The sequence below is a fragment of the Scyliorhinus torazame genome, chromosome 6 (assembly GCF_047496885.1).
Source record: "Scyliorhinus torazame isolate Kashiwa2021f chromosome 6, sScyTor2.1, whole genome shotgun sequence".
Lineage (NCBI taxonomy): Eukaryota > Metazoa > Chordata > Chondrichthyes > Carcharhiniformes > Scyliorhinidae > Scyliorhinus > Scyliorhinus torazame.
In genome coordinates this window covers 99,344,896-99,365,136 of record NC_092712.1, presented here as the reverse complement: position 1 = coordinate 99,365,136, position 20,241 = coordinate 99,344,896, and the positions used below count along the sequence as shown (strand labels likewise).

The following is a 20,241-nucleotide window of genomic DNA, read 5'->3' as shown; positions in this document are numbered from 1 at the left end:
CTTCCCTGGCATCATTTCAGTCGAACATGCCAGAAAATGTTTTGTCAGTCTTTCTGTCAGCTTCCCATTATCCAATGTAACTGAGGGGTTTCCCTCCAGGCATGACAGGAAATGGACAAGGACTCCATTCAAATATGCGTGGTCATTTTATGATGATATGCAAATGATGAGAATGTATTTGCCAATATATTTCCTGTTATTTAAACCATAGCGATGCTGGTTGCTATGAAAAGCTGTGTGCTCCAAGTTTGCTACAGTGATTAAAAGCATTTTTAAATGACCAGATTACATGGTCCCACAGACTAAGCAGAGGTCTGGATTTTCACCTCGGGTTCAGGAAACGGGCGGGATTCTCTCAGCCTGGGGCCAGGCCAGAAAATCCCTGCGACCGGCGCGAATCGTGCCACGCCGGGACGCGATTCTCCGCAGAGCGGAGAATCGGCGGCATTAGTGCCGGCGTGGTTGACGCGGCGCAGGTCAGGGGCCGCTCTACATGGCCCACCTGCCGATTCTCGGTCCGGGATGGGCCGAGCGGCCATCGTAAAAAAACAGAGTCCCGCTGGCGCCGTTCACACCTGCTCTCAGCTGGAGGCACCTCGGCGTGGAAGGGTCTGTGGGGGGGGAGTGGGGGTCCAACCCCGGGGGGAGCCTCCGATGTGGCCTAGCCCGCGATCGGGGCCCACCAATCGGCGGGCCGGCCTCTCTGGCTGGGAGCCTCCTTTCTTCCGCGCCGGCCCCTTAGCCCTGCGCCATGTAACTGTCCAAAGATGTCCCACAGTCCAAAGATGTGCAGGTTAGGTGGATTGGCCATGATAAATTCCCCTTAGTGTACAAAATTGCCCTTAGTGTTGGGTGGGGTTACTGGGTTATGGGGATCGGGTGGAGGTGTTGACCTTGGGTAGGGTGTTCTTTCCAAGAGCCGGTGCAGACTCGATGGGCCGAATGTCCTCCTTCTTCACTGTAAATTCTATGATAATCTATGTTGCGTCGGGGCCGGTGCGGAGATGGTAGCCACTGCGCATGCGCGCGTTGGCGCTTGTGCCCTGCGCATGCGCGGACCCCACAGCACCCAGTTCACGCCAGGATCAGCAGCTGGAGCGGCGTGGATCGCTCCAGTGCCGTGCTGGCCACCTGTAGGGGCCAGACTGCTGATCCTGAGGCTGTGTTGACGCCGTCGAGAAATGCGATGATGTTTCTGACGGCATCAACACTTAGCCTCAGGATCACAGAATCCCGCCCATTGTTCGGGGCAGTTTCAACTCAACCCAGAGCTGTCACTTCCTCCCGTGCCAGCCATATTTGTGACTCCCAGAGCTGCGTGTGGGCAGGATTTGGTTTTGCCATCTCCCTCATGCAGTCCCGAGGCAACATCGGAGGAGAGGGGGTGCCGAAGTGCGCTGGTTAGAAAGACCACGGGCGAAATTCTCCCGAAAAGGAGTGATGTCCGCCGACTGGCGCCCAAAACGGCGCCAATCAGACGGGCATCGCGCCGGCCCAAAGGTGCGGAATGCTCCGCATCTTTGGGGGCCGAGCCCCAACATTGAGGGGCTAGGCCGGCGGCGGACAAATTTCCGCCCCGCCAGCTGGCGGAAACGGCCTTTGTTGCCCCGCCAGCTGGCGCGGAAATGACATCCCCGGGCGGCGCATGTGCGGGAGCGTCAGCAGCCGCTGACAGTTTCCCACGCATGCGCAGTGGATGGAGTCTCTTCCGCCTCCGCCATGGTGGAGACCGTGGCGGAGGCGGAAGGGAAAGAGTGCCCCCACGGCACAGGCCCGCCCACGGATCGGTGGGCCCCGATCGCGGGCCAGGCCACCGTGGGGGCACCCCCCAGGACCCCGGAGCCTGCCCACGCCGCCATGTCCCGCCGTTCAAAAGGTGGTTTAATCCACGCCGGCGGGACAGGCAATTTATCGGCGGGACTTCGGCCCATCCGGGCCAGAGAATCGAGCGGGGGGGCCCGCCAACCGGCGCGGCGCGATTCCCGCCCCCGCCGAATATCCGGTGCCAGAGACTTTGGGATTCACGCCAGCCCCCGGCGATTCTCCGACCCAGCGGGGGGTCGGAGAATGACGCCCCACAAATTATTAAGTGTTCTGAGCTTATAATTAATGTTGATTTTCATTTACTTTTCACAATTAAAAGTTCATTTTACATTTTGTCCGAACTAAAATCAACTAACCTCTGCTAAATGATTCCTGTTTCATATATCAATCATCTGTATGATGGACATGAAAATATGACCAAAAAAAATCAATCATTTCAAAAGCCAACTCCAAGAGATTTATGAAGCAGGTTTATTGACACTGTTGCTCAACGTACTCTAACAGTGCAGGGCACTGATGTGCACTGACATCTTGCTTATTGCACAAAGCTAGGCTGGATCAGTTAAACAGTCAAATTTTCTTTTTCTTCCTTCCATGATACCCTTTTTTGTTTTTTATGGACGATACAGACTCTCAGATATGGTAAATTAATTTTGCATTCCCGACAACTTACTGCTACACCAATGCAGTGCCACCATTGTGGGCAGTTGCGAGCTTTGGTTTTCACTTGACAGTTCCCTAATCTTGGTCAAGTTATAAGAAGAGGTGCAGAATGGGAAGCTGGACGCTTCCTTACTGTGGAGAGATTTTGAAAAAGGTTTGTCTCTTTGCTCGGCATTCTCACTAACCAGGGGCGGGATTCTCCAACCCCCCGCCGGCACCGGAGATTCGGCGGGAGCATGAATCGCGCCGGTCGGCGGGCCCCCCCCGGCGATTTTCCGGCCCGCGATGGGCCAAAGTCCCGCTGCTGTAATGCCGGTCCCATTGGCGTGAATTAAACCACCTCCCTTACCGGCGGGACCAGGCGGCACGAGCGGGCTCCGGGATCTTTGGGGTGGGCGCGGGGTGATCTGGCTCCGGGGGGTGCCCCCACGGTGGCCTGGCCCACGATTGGGGCCCACCAATCCACGGGTGGGCCTGTGAAGTGGGGGCACTCTTTTATTACCCGTTGGCCAAGTAGGTCTCCGTGATGACCGCGTAGGGGTGACCTCCCCTGCGCCTGCACGGGGATGACGTCAGCAGCCGCTGACGCTATCGCGCATGCGCGGACTTCCGCCGGCCGGCGGAGTCCGTTCGGCCCCGGCTGGCATGGCGCCAAATGTCTTCCATGCCAGCCGGCGGGACGGCAACCACTCCAGCGCGGGCCTAGCCCCTAAAGGTGAGGGCTTGGCCCCTAAATGTGCAGAGAAATCCGCACTTTCTGGGCGGCCCGACACCGGAGTGGTTCACGCCACTCCATCCCGGCGGGGCGGGGGGTCCCGGCGGGATGGAGTGGTGTGAACCACTCCGGCATCGGGCCGCCCCAACGGTGCGGATTTCTCTGCACATTTAGGGGCCAAGCCCTCACCTTTAGGGGCTAGGCCTGCCCCGGAGTGGTTAGTGCCCTGCCGGCTGGCGTGGAAGGCCTTTGGCGCCACGCCAGCCGGGGCCGAAGGGACTCCGCCGGCCGGCGGAAGTCCGTGCATGCGCGGGAGCGTCAGCAACTGCTGACGTCATCCCCGTGCATGCGCGGGGGGGGGGGGGGGTCATCTACGCGTCGGCCATCGCTGAGACCTACACTGCCGACGCATAGTAAAAGAGTGCCCCCACGGCACAGGCCCACCCACGGATCGGTGGGCCCCGATCACGGGCCAGGCCACCGTGGGGGCACCCCCCGGGGCCAGATCGCCCCGCGCCCCCCCCCAGGACCCCAGAGCCCACTCGCGCCGCCTGGTCCCGCCGGTAAGGGAGGTGGTTTAATTCACGCCGGCGGGACCGGCATTACAGCAGCGGGACTTCGGGCCATTGCGGGCCGGAAAATCGGCGGGGGTGCCCGCCGACTGGCACGGCGCGATTCCCGCCCCTGCCGAATCTCCTGTGCTGGAGAATTCGGCGGCCGGCGGGGGCGGGCTTCATGCCGTCCCCCGGCGATTCTCCGAGCCGGCGGGGGGTCGGAGAATCCCGCCCCAGGTATCTAAAGAGTAACCTTTGTGGAAGTCTGAGATCAAGTTTCTTGATTGCCTTTTGAGCCCAGGAATTATAAGGTGAAAGGTGAGAGGAATAAATGAGGAAGGGGTGGAAAAAGTGAATTGGAAAACCTAATTGCTGTTTGTCATCACAACAATGTTACTGGAAGACAATGGAGTTGCAATCTTTTAACTTTCACTGACCAGAATATCTTGTCATTCTCATAAAAATATATCCTTTGCAGGTCATTTTATGTACCTTGAAGCTAATCCTGGAAGTTTGAAAGGTGACAAAGCACATTTGGGGAGTTCAATATGGAAGGAATCCAGTGCTAAATGCACTCTGTCATTCTGGTATTATATGTCGCAAAAAGCTACAGGACTTATAATAGTTCTTATTAAGGTACGTGCATGGCCATAGCAACATACTGTGAATGTAGACATAAGGATTTAACAAAAAGTCTTTAAATTGCAATATCTCATGAAGTCATTTAATCCAACATTGCAATTCCAGTAGTGCGATTGTAAAGGTATTTCAATTCCACAGTCCACTTGTGGTTCACTGCCATGTCATTGTTTAGAAATTCAATGGAGGAGCCGCCTCTATTTTCAGATATAAAACAGAGGCTCTGAACATCCATTATGGAGAGCAGAGCACCAGAGTTGCACTGCCCTCCATACTAATAAAGTCAGAAAAAGAGGCATCCAGGTTTCACACATGAAACAGGTGTTAGACCCTTTGTCTCTGCATATAGACACCGTACGCAAGTTTAAGGTCCTTTGTGAGACTGACCATCATAAACATCACCAACTCCAGAGCTCAAAGCGTCCACTCCAGGTCACCACAAGGAATTTTAAAATATTTATCCTGAGTATACAGCAGTACACATCCCAGTTCCGCATCAAAACTGATGATTGCTGACAGCCACCAATAATCATTCCCCACCTCCCGCATACCCCACCACCCCCACAGCATGATCTTTCCGTCCTAAATGTTTCTCTCCTGCTCCCCACCACCAGCTCACTCCCTCTCCCGATCGTTGCCACATACACTTTCCGTATCACTGCCACACTGCTTCTCAGTCACCGCCTCACTCATTCTCAGCCTGTACCTCACTCCCTCACTCCTTCTCAGTCACTGCCTAATTCCCGCTGAATGACCACCTTCCTCTTTCTCAGTCACCGCTTCACACCGTCTGTCGCTACCTCACTCTCTCACTGTCACTGCCTCACTCCCTCTCATTCTCTAGCTTACTCCCCATCAGTCACTCCTTCTCAGTCACCACCTCACTCCCTCACAGTCTCTACCTCACTCTATCTTGTTCACCACCTCACACCCTCTCAGTCACTCCCTTGTAGTGACTCCCTCAGTCACCCTCTCAATAACCACTTTCCTTCCTTTCAGTCACCGCCTCACTCCCTTTCATTTTCTGCGTCACGCCCTCTCAATCACCACCTCACTCCCTCTCAATCACTACCTCACTCCCTCTCAATCACCACCTCACTCCCTCTCAATCACCACCTCACTCCCTCTCAATCACTACCTCACTCCCTCTCAATCACTACCTCACTCCCTCTCAGTCACTACCTCACTCCCTCTCATTCTGTACCTCACTCCCTCTCAATCTCTACCTCACTCCCTCTCATTCTCTACCTCACTCCCTCTCAATCTCTACCTCACTCCCTCTCATTCTCTACCTCGCTCCCTCTCATTCTGTACCTCACTACCTCACTCCCTCTCAGTCCCTACCTCACTCCCTCTCAGTCGCCGCCTCACTCCCTCATTCTGTACCTCACTCCCTCTCATTCTGTACCTCACTACCTCACTCCCTCTCAGTCACTACCTTACTCCCTCTCAGTCACTACCTCACTCCCTCTCACTCCCTACCTCACTCCCTCTCATTCTGTACCTCACTCCCTCTCATTCTGTACCTCACTACCTCACTCCCTCTCAGTCACTACCTTACTCCCTCTCAGTCACTACCTCACTCCCTCTCACTCCCTACCTCACTCCCTCTCATTCTGTACCTCACTCCCTCTCATTCTGTACCTCACTACCTCACTCCCTCTCAGTCGCCGCCTCACTCCCTCATTCTGTACCTCACTCCCTCTCATTCACTACCTCACTCCCTCTCAATCACCACCTCACTCCCTCTCAATCACCACCTCACTCCCTCTCAGTCGCCACCTCACTCCCTCTCATTCTGTACCTCACTCCCTCTCAGTCGCCACCTCACTCCCTCTCAGTCACTACCTCACTCCCTCTCAGTCACTACCTCACTCCCTCTCAATCACTACCTCACTCCCTCTCATTCTCTACCTCACTCCCTCTCAATCTCTACCTCACTCCCTCTCAATCTCTACCTCACTCCCTCTCAATCACCACCTCACTCCCTCTCAGTCACTACCTCACACCCTCTCATTCTGTACCTCGCTCCCTCTCATTCTGTACCTCACTCCTTCTCAGTCTCTACCTCACTCCCTCTCATTCTGCACCTCACTACCTCACTCCCTCTCAGTCCCTACCTCACTCCCTCTCAGTCGCCGCCTCACTCCCTCTCATTCTGTACCTCACTCCCTCTCATTCTGTACCTCACTACCTCACTCCCTCTCAGTCACTACCTTACTCCCTCTCAGTCACTACCTCACTCCCTCTCACTCCCTACCTCACTCCCTCTCAGTCGCCGCCTCACTCCCTCATTCTGTACCTCACTCCCTCTCATTCACTACCTCACTCCCTCTCAATCACCACCTCACTCCCTTTCAGTCGCCACCTCACTCCCTCTCAGTCACTACCTCACTCCCTCTCATTCACTACCTCACTCCCTCTCAATCACCACCTCACTCCCTTTCAGTCGCCACCTCACTCCCTCTCAGTCACTACCTCACTCCCTCTCAGTCACTACCTCACTCCCTCTCAATCACCACCTCACTCCTTCTCATTCTGTACCTCACTCCCTCTCAGTTTCTACCTCACTCCCTCTCATTCTGTACCTCACTACCTCACTCCCTCTCAGTCACTACCTCACTCCCTCTCAGTCACTACCTCACTCCCTCTCAATCACTACCTCACTCCCTCTCAGTCCCTACCTCACTCCCTCTCAATCACCACCTCACTCCCTCTCAATCTCTACCTCACTCCCTCTCAATCACTACCTCACTCCCTCTCAATCCCTACCTCACTCCCTCTCAATCACCACCTCACTCCCTCTCAATCACCACCTCACTCCCTCTCAATCTCTACCTCACTCCCTCTCAATCACCACCTCACTCCCTCTCATTCTCTGCCTCACTCCCTCTTAGTCACTACCTCACTCCCTCTCAATCACCACCTCACTCCCTCTCATTCTCTGCCTCACTCCCTCTTAGTCACTACCTCACTCCCTCTCAATCACTACCTCACTCCCTCTCATTCTGTACCTCACTCCCTCTCAGTTTCTACCTCACTCCCTCTCATTCTGTACCTCACTCCCTCTCAGTCACTATCTCACTCCCTCTCAGTCACTACCTCGCTCCCTCTCAATCACTACCTCACTCCCTCTCAATCACTACCTCACTCCCTCTCATTCTGTACCTCACTCCCTTTCAGTCTCTACCTCACTCCCTCTCATTCTGTACCTCACTTCCTCTCAATCACTACCTCACTCCCTCTCAGTCACTACCTCACTCCCTCTCAGTCACTACCTCACTCCCTCTCAATCACTACCTCACTCCCTTTCAGTCTCTACCTCACTCCCTCTCATTCTGTACCTCACTCCCTCTCAATCACCACCTCACTCCCTTTCAGTCGCCACCTCACTCCCTCTCAGTCACTACCTCACTCCCTTTCAGTCACTACCTCACTCCCTCTCATTCTGTACCTCACCCCCTCTCATTCTGTACCTCGCTCCCTCTCATTCTGTACCTCACTACCTCACTCCCTACCTCACTCGCTCTCAGTCACCACCTCACTCCCTCTCATTCTGTACCTCACTCGCTCTCAGTCACCACCTCACTCCCTCTCATTCTCTACCTCACTCCCTCTCATTCTCTACCTCACTCCCTCTCATTCTCCACCTCACTCCCTCTCAATCTCTACCTCACTCCCTCTCAATCACTACCTCACTCCCTTTCAGTCTCTACCTCACTCCCTCTCATTCTGTACCTCACTCCCTCTCATTCTCTACCTCACTCCCTCTTAGTCACTACCTCACTCCCTCTCAATCCCTACCTCACTCCCTCTCATTCTGTACCTCACTCCCTCTCAATCACTACCTCACTCCCTCTCAATCACCACCTCACTCCCTCTCAATCTCTACCTCACTCCCTCTCAATCACCACCTCACTCCCTCTCATTCTCTGCCTCACTCCCTCTTAGTCACTACCTCACTCCCTCTCAATCCCTACCTCACTCCCTCTCATTCTGTACCTCACTCCCTCTCAATCACTACCTCACTCCCTCTCAATCACCACCTCGCTCCCTCTCAGTCTCTACCTCACTCCCTCTCATTCTGTATCTCACTACTTCTCAATCATTACCTCACTCCCTCTCAATCACCACCTCACTCCCTCTCAGTTGCCGCCTCACTCCCTCTCAGTCTCTACCTCACTCCCTCTCAATTACTATCTCACTCCCTCTCAGTCTCTACCTCACTTCCTCTCATTCTCTACCTCACTCCCTCTCAGTCGTCATCTCACTCCCTTTCAGTCATGGAATGTTCATGGAAAGTTTATGGGATTGTTCAAACAATTTCCCCTCTAAAATAGTAGCTCTCAAACTGTCGTTGACCACCCTGTTGAACCATTGATGTCACCATTCAATTGTGAGTGGTATTGCAATATCTGATGGTGGTGGATTCCTAGCTATAGGAACACTGTGCACTGACTGCAAACAACCCATCGTCCATTGTTTGTAGTGATAGTTTCCAAAAAGCCCCATTTTGTAAACAACTTGTCTAAAATATCAGTAAATAAAGTGGTGGTTATAGAATTTGTTGCAGCGATTTTCAACCATTTACTATGTAGATCATGAACAAGAAACAAAAAACATTGCTTTCTTCTCCTCATCGAAAAATATCTACTTGGAGTTGTTGCCATGGTTTGTTGACCATGGGCCTCTTTTGTAGAGGTGCAGGGCATGGTTTAATCGATGCTTCACTGAGTGTACAAACTATGCAGTTTTTAATTAACTTTAGTCTCCAGCTGTCTCTTGCTGGCCGCCAGACTGATTCACACGATTGTTGGTTCATCTTCGCAACACCTGAATGTCCTTATTTAGGTCAGATGCAATACATATTGTTGTAGCCCTTTCCAGGATAACTGCTCAAGTTCTGCATGCGGTACAGTTGCCATCAAATAATGTGAGTTTGTTGTGGACTATGTGGAATGGGATCAGTTCTTGCCGTATTTCATGAGGCCACTTAATTTTCTAGCACTGATTTATTTTCTGTGGTACTCTGTTACAGATTCTGCCTTCAGCTCATCTTGTGTAACAATATTTTGCAGTCATGTGTGAGATCAACGAGATCACGTAGCCATCAATGTTACTAATACTGTCTGCGATAGTGTTGAGGTTAAGAATGCCAGCTACTCAGTTGTCTGAATATGTGAGAACTCAACCTTGAAGTTGTACCAATGAAGACAATCTGGCCATGTGTAGATACATAGAGGGGCTGGTTTAGCACAGTGGGCTAAACAGCTGGCTTGTAATGCAGAACAAGGCCAGCAGCACGGGTTCAATTCCCATACCGGCCTTCCTGAGCAGGCGCCGGAATGTGGCCACGAGGGGCTTTTCACAGTAACTTCATTGAAGCCTACTTGTGACAATAAGCGATTATTATTATGACCAGATCCTGATGTAGTTAACAATGTAGTCAAGCTTAGTGATCATTGTGAGCAGTGGACTTGCTATCACAGAGATACATGTGCTAAAGTTCATAAGTGTAGATGCAAGCTAATGCTTCTCATTCTCCAGGAGAGTATTTGCGTTCAGTTTTCGACAATGGGTATGACGCGTAAGCAGTTCATCATCCACTTCCTACTGGGGGAGTACTGCTCCTATTGTTTTTCCTGACCTGTCTGTTGTGGCACATGGTTTTGCATGTGAGTTGAAATGCACAATTATTGATGGAGATGCCATCTTCACCTTTAATGTGACAAAGGCTGTTTGCTGTGCGATTGTCCATTCCTATTGAGCATCTTTGCGCAGATGCTTTTGAAAAGACTGCAATTTCTGTTTACTTAGAAATAAATTTGTGATAATACTTGGCAGCACCAAGGAACGACCAACTCTTTCAGTGATTTTCTGGAATGCACGAGGTGCTCTACTTATCCAATGGTCATTCCGCTGTCCTGAAACTCACCTTCATAAGTAACAAAAGCTGTACGATATTAGCTTTGCTCCATTAGTTTTATCTGAAGCTGGTTCTGTCACATGTCAAGCTTTGTGAAGTCCAAGGAGTCATCAGATGATGCTGATAGATCTTGGATCGTAGAAAATGGATACTTGTCTGGAATGATTCCATTGTTGACCGCCTCAGATTGTAATTTAAGGGCCGTATTTTCCACTGGAGGTGATCCCTCATGGGGCGTTCCCTGGTGGTGGCACAGGTGAGCCATGCAAAATGGCGGGACCAGAAAATCTGGCTGCTGGCCAATGGCAGGCCACCTCTGCTGCCGGAAAACACGCCGCGGGGGATGGGATGGGCATGGGCGGAAAATCCCACTCTAGGTTTGCCACTTTTGCATTATGCAATAAATGTGTTTGGTATCTATGGCGATGAGTCAAATCACTCAATGATACCGCCTACTTCAACTCTTGCGACATTTCGGCACAAACAGCAACCAGCGCAAATTTTGTAAAACATGTTGATGTGAGGAACAAGACAGTATCCATTAATTTGCTCAATTCTGGCAAATATAGAAGGGTACCATTGTACAGTCTGTGTTACTGTGTGCTCTGGTTGGGCCTTCAAGTAAGAAGCCAAGCTTATTGAAAATGTTGGCCCCCAGAAGGCTTCTGCCTCTCGAGGGTTACGTTTTTGTAACGCACAGGATCTGATCTAATTTCCAAAACTGGAATATTTGAGTCATCATAAACTTATTGAGTATTTGTCACAGGAGTGAAAGTTGTGAAAAATGCCAATGGTAGAGTTACTTTAAATCAACCTTGATGAGGCGTGACCCAAAGACGGGCACAATCTCGACTCAACATTCTTTAAATGGTGGTGCTTTATGGTCCATAATAACATACACATGCTCGCTTCAGGTATTGACTCCCTCAAGAGTTGAGCCTCTTCTTCAATGACCCAACACCGTTACGAAAGACTCCACCTGAAGCATGAATTAGACTTTTCTCTTTGAACTGGACATTGAGTTGTGAAGCAATGGGTGTACAACAACAAAGAACAGTACAGCACAAGAGTAGGCCCTTTGGCCCACCAAATCTGTGCCGATCATGATGGTTGCCCAAACTAAAAGCTTCTGCACTTCGGGGGTCTGTATTCCTCTATTCCCACCCTATTCATGTATTTGTCAAGATGCCTCTTAAACAGGGCAGCACGGTGGCACAGTGGTTAGCAAAGGGACTACGGCTCTGAGGACCCGGGTACGAATCCCGGCCCTGGGTCACTGTCTGTGTGGAGTTTGCACATTCTCCCCGTGTCTGCGTGGGTTTCACTCCCACAACCCAAAGATGTGCTGGTTACGTGGATTGGCCTCACTAAATTGCCCCTTAATTGGAAAAATAAATAAATAATAGGGTACTCTAAATTTGAAAAAAAAAGATGCCTCTTCAAAATCGCTATCATACCTGTTTCCACCACCTCCTCCGGCAGCGAATTCTAGGCGCTCACCATCCTCTGTGTGAAAAAACATGCCGCGCACATCTCTAAAAGTTGCCCCTCGCACCTTAAACCTATGCCCTCTAGTAATTAGCTTTTCCACGCTGGGAAAAAGCTTCTGACTATCCACTCGGTCCATGCCACTTATAATTTTGTAAACTTCTATCAGGTCGTCCCTCAACCTCCGTTGTTCCATTGAAAACAATCTGAGTTCATCCAACCTCTCCTCATAGCTAATACCCTCTAGACCAGGCAGCATCCTGGTAAACCTCTTTTGTACTCTCTCCAAAGCCTCACATCCTTCTGGTAGTGTGGCAACAAGAATTGTACACAATATTCCAAATGAGGCCTAACTAAAGTTCGGTACAGCTGACTTGCCGATTTTTATACTCGATGCCCTGACCAATGAAGGCAAGCACGCCACATACCTTCTTGACTACCAATTTGACTACCAGTGATCTGTGGACCTTTATGCCCAAATCTAGCTACCTATCAATGCTCCTAAGTGTTCTGCCATTTACTGTAAACTTCCCACCTGTATTAGAGATGCATTATCTCACATTTGTCCGGATTAAACTCCATCTGCATTTCTCTGCCCAAGTCTCCAAGCACATTTTCAAAGATAACTGAATGTGATGGCCAAGTTTGATGAGACTGAGGTGGTCTCTTTGCCCATAACTCTTGCATGTCAGCTGGCTGCAGAAGAGTATTTCTACACTGCTGAGTCTGAGGATGTATTTCTGTGTAACCTCTTCAGGTCTAACAATGCAGGTTCAATTTGGACTGCCAAGATTATTTTCCAAGGTTAGAACATCATTTGCCATGAGGAGTCATTCCCTAATTCATGAAATTAAAGTTTTTTCAATTAGCTGGTCAAAACTAAATTCATTAGTTAATGCAAAATTTAGGTATAGAAGCTAACCTCTGTAACGCTGACAAATATTGTTCTGTGGACTTAGCATTTCCCTGACATCACTGGTGAAAAATATATTGTTCAATCAGAAGATCTTTCTTTGACCCAGAATGTTTTTTACGAGCTCCTAGCACCACATCAAATTTAGACATTTCTTCTGTGAACTGTGCCATAAGATACACCAGTATATTATGGTGCAGACACACACACACACACTGATGGACATGCAGTGGGACCAATCAGCATACACAACACCGCAGCCAATCACCAGTGAGAGCACACGCACTATAAAGACAGGGGACAAGAGAGTTCCCGCTCATTCTAGTAGCAGCCAGCTCGGAGCACAGAGCTCACAGCCTGCAACACAGACATTCACCATGCGCTGAGTGCATCACCTGGTTAGGACTAGGCAAGAGTCAACAGTTAAAGCTGGTATTGCATTTACCCACAGTCCAAGTATGTTTAAATAGTTAACCTTGTAATAATATAGAGTTACACCACTTCAAGTGTTGGTGACCTGTTTGTGATCCAGAACACCCAACACATCATGATACCAGGAGTGAACTGGTTCAATCCAGATAGCCATACCTCAGTGTACAGTGACAACCAGCAACGATACCCAGGCAAGATGTTTGAGATCCGGGTTCCACGGCAGCTCCAGTGCCACGGCGATCTCCGCGGAAACTGGCGGGCATTCCGGCAAAAGTTTGAAATCTTCCTATTGGCAGCCGTACTAGAAGACCTGGCCGATGCAGAAAAAACAGAGCTTCTCCTCACCATCGCCGGTGCCAGAGCAGAAGAAATCTGAAAAGAAATTCAAGTTCTCCAAGGGGCAAAGCAGGACCGAATTCCAGGCAGTCCTGGACAAATTTGGCAAATACTGTGAGGAAAACACACTCCAACCAGCAAGGAAAGGTAAGAGAAGCACCAGTACTCACCTCGAGGCTGAAGTCCCGGCGCAGAGAATGATTTTGGTCGGCGGCCATCTTTCTAAACGGACTGCACTTGCGCAGTTGCGCAACGCCGCGCATGCGCAATCACGAAAATGGCCATCAGTAAAGGAACCGCGATCTGCGCATGTGCAAACACCTTCCTACGTGCTACGTCACGTGCGTCATGACATCAGAGGCCCCGGACCACGCCCATTTAAAGGGGAAATGTCCCAAATCAAAGAAAAAATCTTTTAAAGCTGTAAAATAACCTTCCTTCACCTGGAATGACAGCACACTGCCTCAAATAGAACCAGGAAATGAAATAAACCTCCGAAGAACCCTGCAACAAGCAGTTACCTACCCCCAAACCGAGTCCGATTCCGACTTCCCGCAGACCAGTGACACCGAGGACCCGAGGGAGCCTTTTCGAGTCGCTGTTATAACAAAGAACAGGCTGTCCCCGAATCAAAACCACCAGCCGCTGTCGGTGCACAGCATTGATCCAGACGATGAGTGGTGTGCCATCCTGATGGTCAACCAATCCCAGATACGATTCCGCCTGGACACTGGTGCTTCCACTAATCTCCTAGCGTGGTCAGCCTTTCAGATCCTTGGGGTTAAACCAACCATTCTTCCGTCAACCTGCCAACTAGTGGACTACAATGGCAATGTCATTCCTGCTACCGGTTCATGCCAACTCGAAGTGACGCACAACTCGCAAAAAGCCATCCTTCCCTTCGAGATCATGGGCTCCTCGAAGGACTCTCTGCTAGGCGCACAGGCGTGCAAACACCTAAACCTCGTTCAACGAGTACACTCTCTCTCTCCAGAGGACACGTCTGCCTTCCAGGATGCGGACCTCAGGGCGCAACTCAATGCCATCATCGACCAGCACCGCGATGTTTTCGAAGACATGGGCACGCTTCCATACACTTACAAAATCCTGCTCAAACAAGACGCCATGCCTGTGGTTCATGCACCTCGCAAAGTCCCAGCACCCCCCAAGGACCGCCTCAAGCAGCAGCTGCAGGACCTCCAGGACCAAGGAGTGCTCTCCAGAGTGACGGAACCAACCGACGGGGTCAGTTCCATGGTGTGCGTAAAGAAGCCTTCCGGCGAGCTCCGGGTCTGCATTGACCCAAAGGATCTGAATCGCAACATAATGAGGGAGCATCCCTACCCCCAAGCACGAGGAGATCACGTGCGAGATGGCTCGGGCCAACATCTTCACCAAACTTGACGCCTCGAAAGGATTCTGGCAAATTCAACTAGACAGGTCCAGCAGAAAGCTGTGTATCTTTAATACCCCGTTTGGCAGATACTGCTGCAACAGGATGCCGTTTGGGATTATATCGGCATCAGAAGTATTCCACCGGATCATGGAGCAAATGATGGAGGACATTGAGGGTGTGCGCGTCTATGTTGACGACATCATCATTTGGTCCACCACCCCGCAGGAGCATATCAGTCACCTCCAGCGCGTTTTCAAACGAATACGGGACCAAGGCCTTCATCTCAACAGAGCCAAATGTTCCTTCGGCCAGACGGATCTCATGTTCCTAGGGGACCACATCTCCAGTTCCTAGGGGACTACATCTCCCGGTTGGGTGTGCGGCCGGATGCGGACAAGGTGGCAGCCATCACGGCCATGCAGAAGCCAGCGGATAAGAAGGCGGTCCTCCGATTTCTGGGCATGGTCAACTTCCTGGGGAAGTTCATCCCCAACCTCGCCTCCCATACCACAGCTCTCCGGAACCTGGTCAGGAAGACAACAGACTTCCAATGGCTTCCCACCCACGAGCGCGAATGGGAGGAGCTGAAGACCAGGCTTACCACGGCCCCGGTATTGGCATTTTTTGATCCCACGAAGGAAACAAAAATTTCAACAGATGCCAGCCAATCCGGCATTGGGGCGGTGCTCCTGCAATGCGATGAGGCCTCATCATGGGCCCCCGTTGCATATGCGTCACGCGCCATGACCCCCACGGAACAGCGCTACGCGCAGATCGAAAAGGAGTGCCTGGGCCTGTTGAATGGGGTCGACAAATTTCAAGATTACGTGTACGGCCTCCCCCAATTCACTGTCGAGACCGACCATCGCCCGCTGGTCAACATTATACAAAAAGACCTGAATGATATGACCTCTCGCCTCCAGCGCATTCTGCTTAAACTCCGGCGGTATGATTTCCAGCTCCTATACACCCCGGGCAAGGACCTGATCTTAGCCGACGCTCTGTCCAGGGCAGTCAACACCCCATGTGACCCAGAGGGGTTCGTTTGCCAGGTTGACGCCCATGTGGCCTCCAATCTGCCGGCCACGGATGAACACCTTATCCACATTCGTCGCGAGACTGCGGCTGACCCCCTACTACAGCGTGTCATGCGCCACATGACGGATGGGTGGCTCAAGGGCCAATGCCCACAGTTCTACAATATCAGAGACGATCTGGCAGTAGTCGATGGTGTCCTCCTGAAGCTGGACCGCATCGTGATCCCGCACAGCATGCGCCAGCTCGTTTTGGAACAGTCACACAACGGCCATCTTGGCGTGGAGAAGCGCCGACGGAGGGCCCGAGAGGCTGTGTACTGGCCCGGCATCAATGAAGACATCGCCAACACAGTGCTCAACTGCCCCACCTGTCAGCGGTTCCAGCCAGCCCAACCATGTGAGACCCAACAGCCCCATGAGTTGGTCACGTCCCCTTGGTCTAAGGTAGGCGTTGACCTGTTTCATGCGCTCGGCAGGGACTATGTTCTGATTGTAGACTATTTTTCGAACTACCCGGAGGTCGTACGCCTGCACAACATCACATCATCGGCGGTCATACATGCCTGCAAGGAGACCTTTGCTCGTCACGGCATCCCACTCACTGTGATGTCGGACAGTGGCCCCTGCTTCACGAGCCAGGAATGGTCCAACTTTGCCAGCAGGTACAACTTTGTGCATGTGACATCCAGTCCCCTGCACCCCCAATCCAATGGCAAAGCAGAAAAGGGCGTCCACATCGTCAAACGGCTCCTCTGCAAGGCTGCCGATGCAGGATCCGACTTCTACCTCGTCTTGCTGGCCTATCGTTCGGCCTCACTATCCACGGGCCTGTCGCCAGCCCAGCTGCTCATGGGTCACACCCTCAGGACCACGATGCCGTCCATTCATGTCCCAGAACTTGACTACGTTCCGGTCCTTCAGCGGATGCAACAGTCTCGTGCACAACTCAAGGCAACGCATGACGCTCGGGCGACTGATCTCCCTGCTCTGGCGCCGGATGACAACGTCCGCATCCATCTTCCGGAGGGTGGCTGGTCTGCAACTGCTGTGGTTCTTCGCCAGGTGGCTCCCCGCTTGTTCCTGGTTTGTCTGCCAGATGGTTCCATTTGCCGCCGCAATCGGCGTGCCCTTCGTCTCGTTCCACGCTCGCTACGTGATCCTCCATCGGTGCCACGCCCTCCTGTTGTTCCCAACCTGGACTGTGTGGAGATTCCGAACACTCTGCATCCTCCTCACTCTGCCGTGGCCCAGCCCGTTCCTCAGCCGGTGGCTCCTGACCCACCCTTGAGGCGGTCAACCAGAATTCATCGCCCAACTCAGAGACTTGACTTATGAGTTTTACAATGTTGGACTCTTTGATCTGTTCTGTTATCCTGTTTCAGCGTTCCAGTAGTTTGTATATAATGTTCATTTCGTTGGTGTGACACCCTGTTTCTCTGCACCAGGCACCTTCCCGTGTAAATAGATTAGCCTCATGTACATAGTCATGTAAATAACACGCACACACATAGTCAGGTACATTCACTACACGATATTTATTGTCACGCAGACACATGTTCTTTATATAAAAGGGGAGATGTCATAATATACACCAATATATTATGGTGCAGATACACACACACACACTGATGGACATGCAGTGGGACCAATCAGCATACACAACACCGCAGCCAATCACCAGTGAGAGAACACGCACTATAAAGACAGGGGACAGGCGTGTTCCCGCTAATTCTAGTTGCAGCCAGCTTGGAACACAGAGCTCAACGCCTGCAACACAGACATTCACCATGTGCTGAGTGCATCACCTGGTTAGGACTAGGCAAGGGTCAACAGTTAAAGCTGGTATTGCATTTACCCACAGTTCATGTATGTTAATATAGTTAACCTTGTAATAAAATAGAGTTGCACCACTTCAAGTGTTGGTGACCTGTTTGTGATCCAGAACACCCAACACATCAAACTGCTCAATTATTCACTGGCCTTCTGGAGGTCTCTGTGACAGCCAGGATGTATGTCCTCATCGTGAGCAAGTAAGTCTTGTACCTTGGAATCCATCGATCCCATGGCATGGGTGGATCTCCTGGTGATGAAATGACAGGTGCGGGAGCAGGTAAATTTAAATGTTCTCTTCATCACCCAGTAGTTGTGTTTAATGCCTCTACGTTATGCAAAGATGACACACCAACTTCTACATCCAAACAGGAGTTCTATTCAACGCTTTCAAACATCTGCTCTCATGCATACTGCTTCTTGCTTCAGTTTAGTTTCTCTTACTCTCTATAAGCACACCAGGTTTGACTATCAGCACACAGAACAGAGAAGAGTCACCAGACACACATAATCAAACTTTGAATAATTGAAGAATTGGACATCACAATATCCACGTCATCTGAAAAACTGTAAAAATGACAATCAGCAAAATTATAACTTTTTTAAATATATTTAAGTGTGCAGAATTGTCAACTTCCCAAACCCTCCAAGCACACTTGTGGCTTCTTGTGAAACTGGTTAAAGAATTAAAAATATATATATGTGTTTACTTCAGTTAATTTGGTTTGTTGACAATGAGCCAGTAATAAACTGATGTAATTATCCTCCCAATCTTGCTTTCATTCTAGTCTTTACACAAAATCAATACTTGTTTTTAAAAATTAAAACATAGTCCTTTTTATTTCCTAACAAAGGATAGCCACTGCATCTTCTTTCATCGATAATTGTTAATTATTGTTGTGAAGTACTGTTTACTCTGACCACTAAATGTTGCTTTAATGGCAAAATGTAATAAAAGTGGAGATGAAGAGCACAGTTCTTCCGTACATACTGTGCAATGTCAGCTAGAAAGCTCAAACATCACAATACTATTATAGTACACTGAGTCAAGTTATTGGCTGAGAAATGTGGGCGGGATCGTCCGTTCCATCAGCTGTGTGTTTCTCGGTGGCATGCCATTTACTGGTGGCATGGTTCTCTACACCCGCAACCATTCAATGGGATTTCCTGTTGAAACCACCCCACGCCGCCAGCAGATCCGCAGATGGGGGTGCGCTGCCATTGGAAACAGATAATCCCAACTACCAGGGAATTCCGGAATTGTGTTTTAATTAATTCTTGGAATGTGGGCATCAGTGGAAAAGTTGACATAAAAAGGTGGTTTGGGCCCCTGCAATCCATGTTTACTGCAGATTGATACAAACGAGATACATCATTTTACAAGACAGTTAAGCATTAACTGTGTTGGCTTTGGTCTGGAGACCATAACAGACCAGGCAAAGAATGGATAATAGGCTTTCTTCTCTTACGGATAGTGGGGAACCGGTTAGATATTTTTCCTGAAATCCATCTTGTCTCATGGTGAGAATACAAGTGCAAAGAAGGTGGAACAGTGACTCTATCAACATCCAGCTCAATTTAAATGGCATCAATGAGCTGCAGGAAACAAACAGGTGTACCCTGGAACTTCTGTTAAGAACCCCATGTGAGGGTATACCAAAACCCAGAAGGGAACCTGATTCTTAGTGGCGTATACTTTTAATTTGGTATTCTGTGAGAAAAGATGCGAACCAGGGAGGAATAGTCCAGTCATTGTGTGATCAGTCAATAAAGAATATTTATTAACTTAATGACAAGAAGGATTATAATACACTTAATTATACTGATGGCTGTACACACACAGTTTTGCATGAAGTTACCACTTGATTCCCAACTACCTACATTTCCTGAACTCTGAGACACCCTTTTGTTCCCAAACAACACCCAACATTATCTAACTCCATGAGTTAAATCCAGCAGATAATTACAATGCACAGGTTATTTAGTCATGTTTGGAAAAACTGTCTTCACTTTCAGCAAAAGCTAATTCTTGTTTTGAGTTTTGGATCTTAACTGACTGTCCATTTACCAATAAATTGAGTTCAGAAGACTGTTTCTGCAGCTGAATTATGGCTGTCATGGTAACTGCTATTGTGCCTCATTCTTCAGTTTTTGTGCTGTGGAGATATCATTATTTCCCTTTGATGTTGCCCATCTTGTGGGTCTGGCTTTTAGCATATACATATCAATTTCCTTATCTCTCCACTTTGAAGTTACCTCTTCTATATCCCACTCTTTCCCCAGTCAAGTAGGTAAACACAGGCTTTTCTCATTGGTATGCTAATTCATATATCAAACTCTCTTATGCTCTTATCAGTTACATGTTTTATTTTATTTTATCCCAGTTTCATTTTTTAATCCTGAATTTCCCCAATTCTTGAATCTCTGACCTGTACAATTGGGAAGGGCGGGATCTGGTTCTCATGCAGTGTTGGCCCTGATAGGTTTG

General features: G+C 50.0%; 1 protein-coding gene across 1 annotated transcript in view; it reads left to right on the top strand.

Moving 5' to 3' along the window:
• Positions 1-20,241, top strand: part of LOC140425847 (MAM and LDL-receptor class A domain-containing protein 1-like) — a 659,308-nt gene that overhangs the window by 385,237 nt on the left and 253,830 nt on the right. The window contains exon 29 of the mRNA XM_072510232.1: positions 4,235-4,392. Within this exon, the coding sequence (XP_072366333.1) occupies positions 4,235-4,392 (158 nt within the window). The remainder of the gene's footprint in view (positions 1-4,234; positions 4,393-20,241) is intronic.